The following is a 4,059-nucleotide window of genomic DNA, read 5'->3' as shown; positions in this document are numbered from 1 at the left end:
ATTGACCATATTTGCACAAATATGGTGCAAATTTGTCAGAACTCTTCAGAGTCCTGGTTGTATTTTTAAATTTTAAAAATTACAGCCCTTTCCCCCAAATCACATATACCAAATGTAACACATTACAAATACTGTCTAAATTAAGAGTATAGACCTTTTCATGAGTGTGTGCCGGTGCGTACTGTCCACCTGCTCCTCCTTGGCTCCCCACTAACTAACTAGGAACTTACTGGGACATAAAAGTTTATCATTAAATTGGAACTCCTACTTGTTCTTTTAGCATGCCAGAATTTGACATAAGACCACAGAAACTTGGGTTAGTACATTGTGTGAATGCTGCCATTAAGTCAACATTGGTAGGCTAAGACCAGGGTAGTCACAGGATAATTTCCTAACTTTTGGAAAACCAGGTCTATTCTGGCAGCTACCAAAAATAACTTTCTATGTGATGTTAATACCCAAATAAAACTCAGCTTCAGCCAAAGCCTCTCAGTCTTCTCTCTGTAGAAATCTTCTCTGCACTCAAGATATGCCAAAGGATTTTGTTTCTTTCTATTGTTGTCCATTCATGCTACAGAGATCTTTTGCAAGTGTCTGGCCATCTGTTGACAGCCTTCTATTTCCATTTTGCTGATCTCTTCCTATAGAGGTATACAGACGTTTGCAATCCTTTTTTCATTCACTTGCTCCACAATTCAGTATTTATTGACCTGATCACACTGTGCTGGGTGTCCTGTGTATTTTCTGTTTCTATACATGAGTTTTACACAAATGGTGAGAGGCAGCAATTGTATGGCCCCTAGACAGCATATGAGAAACCACAGGATATTTTAGATTCCCAGCTCGGAGAGCAGAGACAGAGCACACCTCCTGCTTGCAGCCAACATGGAAAATCCACACAGGCTCCCTTTCTGTGGTAGGGAACAACCTCAGAGAGTAGCAAAAGGGGCTTTTCAGTGGATGGAAAGGAGACTGGGACAGCCAGAATATGAATTAATGTAGGGTCTCACTAGTCTCCTTCCATCCCACTCTGAAATGCTTTGCTTAGATGGGCAAAACAATACCACTGACTAATGTGCCGGCCCTTTTACTTGTGGAGATATATAAATAACATACCCAATTATTCACAAAAAGAAAGTGAAACAATTAACTATATTGTCCTCCCTGTATTTTTCTTCTGGCTACTCTGCAATTATCACTTACTTCTTTAGAGTCCACTTACCACTAAGTTTTTTACTCTGGGCCACTATACTCTCCTGTATTCTGAAGGAGAAAATAGCACCTATCATTGAAAATAAAATCTTCAAACACCTTGAAAACTATTTTACCACTAGGTTTCATGATGTAGATCAAGAATCTACTTCATCACTTTAATTGAGGAAAGACTGACTGCTGTGGGAGAGAGAGTGAAGGGAGGGAGGAAGAAGCATTTAGCAATGAAAATCTTATTTGCTCTAAAAATTGGCCCCAAACCTACCATATGAGCACACATCTAGTTTGGCCCTAGGTGGCAAGAGCAGTTATGAAAGCGGAGTACAAGTAGAGACATGGTTAATCTTCCCGAAGTGTGTAGCTTTGCACTTGCAAGCACTACATTGCAGACATAAAAAACCTTTATAGATATCAAACTGGAATACATGTAAAAAGTACAAGTAATTTAACCAATGAAGAACTACAAAGTCAACATAAACAAAACTGCTTTAAACATGATACATGCCTGGAACAGGGTGCAGCACCTTCTTCCATGGTAGTGTTGAGTTTTGGATGCAGGAGAGGGCAAGGCAATGTAATCAACAATAAGTTTTTTCTCACATAATAGGTATATGTTAATTCACAGATCTTCATCATCAAATGTCTCTGTGCATCTGAGCATCACAGTTTCATAATCTAGATGAAGAACCTCTTCCTGTCAAAAAAAGGGTGGAATAGAGTAGGAGTAGGAAAATGATAACGCTTCTGTTAGGGCCTAGTTTGATGTGATAAAATAAGTTAATAAATATGGTGTCTCCATTAGCAAGTGAAAGACATGCTCCTTTTGCACACAGTATCTGAAAAGCCAGAGGCTCAGCATGTTCAATTAGTATTTATTCTACATAATCACAAGGGACGTCCTGGCAGATGCTAAGCATCTGATGCTGATTTCTGTGGGTGAAGGCTTCCCCTTCAAGCTATTCAAGTAGGGATGGCCAACTGGGGATTCATGGGCTGATAAAGCAGTGCTATCGGTCGCCACCCCAGTAGCCCCATCAAATTGAAATCAAGGTATGATAAAATTGTTGCCCAGTGTTGTGTAGAGTGAGGAAACAGTTTCAAATGCTATTTTGTAGGGACAGATTGTACACTTGCCTCTTTGCAGGCCTTTTGCCTATGTTTGTGCTTTTTTTTAGCACAAAGATGTATATCTGATTTTTATCTATGGTTAAAATTTAAAGAGGCATGGGTTAATAGGAGAGAACTGCATATGAATTTTCTGTTCTTTTGTGCTACAGCATGTTTGTAATGCTGAACAAACTAGTCTTCAGTTCCAAAAACAGCTTTCTTAGGTAGTAGGAACTGTTGCAGCAAGCAACAAGCGTACAAATAACCAACAGATAGCAGAGATCTGGTTCTGTGAACAGTTGGCTTCCATGCTTCTCTATGGCTCCTGGCCTGGTGAGTTGCAATGCCTATACTTTTTTGGAGCAGCTTTCAGAGGTCCACAGTGCTCTGAATGCAGGATATCTGGATCTCAGTATTAGATCCAACATTACATTAGTGAATATTTGCTTGTATATCAGGACTTCTCCGTCCCCTCCCCCACAGCTGCCAAAATGCCTCCAAAATTTGTTCCAGAAAGGCTCTCTGAAGCAGGTTTCGTGTCTATGCAAGGGCTGCAGGGAAAATCCATTTCAGGATGGTACCACTGGATCCATCCTTCCATTTTAAGACATTCTAGAAGCACAGCAGTCTTTTTAGGCTAATAGTATTTATAAGACTGAGTAATATAGCCAAACAGGCATACTGAGATTGTAGATTGAGAAGATCTATGCTCTGTGGTAAAGCACTTGTATGATTACCTCATTGCCATTCAGCTTAACTCAACCAACATTTATCTCATCTCCATAAAGCTGCTAAATGCAGGTGGAGTTAAAGCTTAGGTGAAATGCAAGTTCTGTGTGTGAGATAAAGCAACAATAAACCTGTAAATCAATCTCTGCTAGTCCATCTAACGATTCAGTCTGGCCCTCAATTTACCATCTTTAAATAGGAAAATTTGAAGTGTGTGGCTGGGTTTTACTAAAGGTTTCAAAACCTAAAAACTTTCTCAGGAATCAGAGCACAGAACTTCTTAGCTCCATATAATGGAACCATTTCTCAGCCAATGAGGCTTTTCTCTATCCCTTTTACCTCTCTAGATCCTAGTGTTTTGTGTCACAATACTGGGATCTAGAAAGGAAACATTGCTTTCATTCCTTAATGTAAGTGTTTAATACTTTCTCATATTCTTACACAAATTAAGTACAATTAAGTTTTATTCTGTATAACTTAATTCAGTTGAAACATTAACATTAGAAATGCTTTGTGGGATTAAAGGAAAAATGTCTATTGAATCTAGCACTTTGTATCCAATAATGTCCCAGGAAAACTCACAAGCAGGAAACTGTGGGAATAGCCACACCTTCATCAGGATCATATTGCTTCTAAGTGTGGCATTTTCTTCATAGATGTGTCTCCTACTTTTGAAAGTCATCTATCCTGGTGGCCATCAGACCATCTTCCTTAAATCACCCCTCCATCCCTGCACCCATAACTTCCTTTAAGCTCTAGCTGTATGAAAGAGCTAGTCATGCAGAATGGGGTGGGGACTCTCCAATTCACTTGTACGCGGATCTGCTTCTGCATGAGGTTTAGGGTAATGTGGTTTAGGGTAATGTGTCACATAAAATAGTTCTCAGTTTTTACAGCTCATTCATTATTTTGGTAACATGCATCATGTGCCTCATCATCATCTTTTATCTAAAATTCCAGTCTCTCTCTCTCTCTCTCTCTCTCTCTCTCTCTCTCTCTCTCTCTCTCTCA

The 4,059-nt window shown here is 39.5% G+C and overlaps 1 protein-coding gene across 1 annotated transcript in view; it reads right to left on the bottom strand.

Annotated features, from left to right (window-relative positions):
• Window positions 1-1,721: 1,721 nt before the first annotated feature.
• The window catches only part of STRA8 (stimulated by retinoic acid 8), a 19,858-nt gene continuing 17,520 nt past the window's right edge, over window positions 1,722-4,059 (bottom strand). The window contains exon 8 of the mRNA XM_044455666.1: window positions 1,722-1,906. Coding sequence (XP_044311601.1) covers window positions 1,832-1,906 — 75 coding nt within the window. The 3' untranslated portion in view covers window positions 1,722-1,831. The remainder of the gene's footprint in view (window positions 1,907-4,059) is intronic.

Source organism: Varanus komodoensis, unplaced genomic scaffold (assembly GCF_004798865.1).
Source record: "Varanus komodoensis strain SLA01 unplaced genomic scaffold, ASM479886v1 scaffold8, whole genome shotgun sequence".
Classification (NCBI taxonomy): Eukaryota; Metazoa; Chordata; class Lepidosauria; order Squamata; family Varanidae; genus Varanus; species Varanus komodoensis.
The sequence above is the reverse complement of the archived record's forward strand: the minus strand, read 5'-3'. Positions and strand labels throughout refer to the sequence as shown.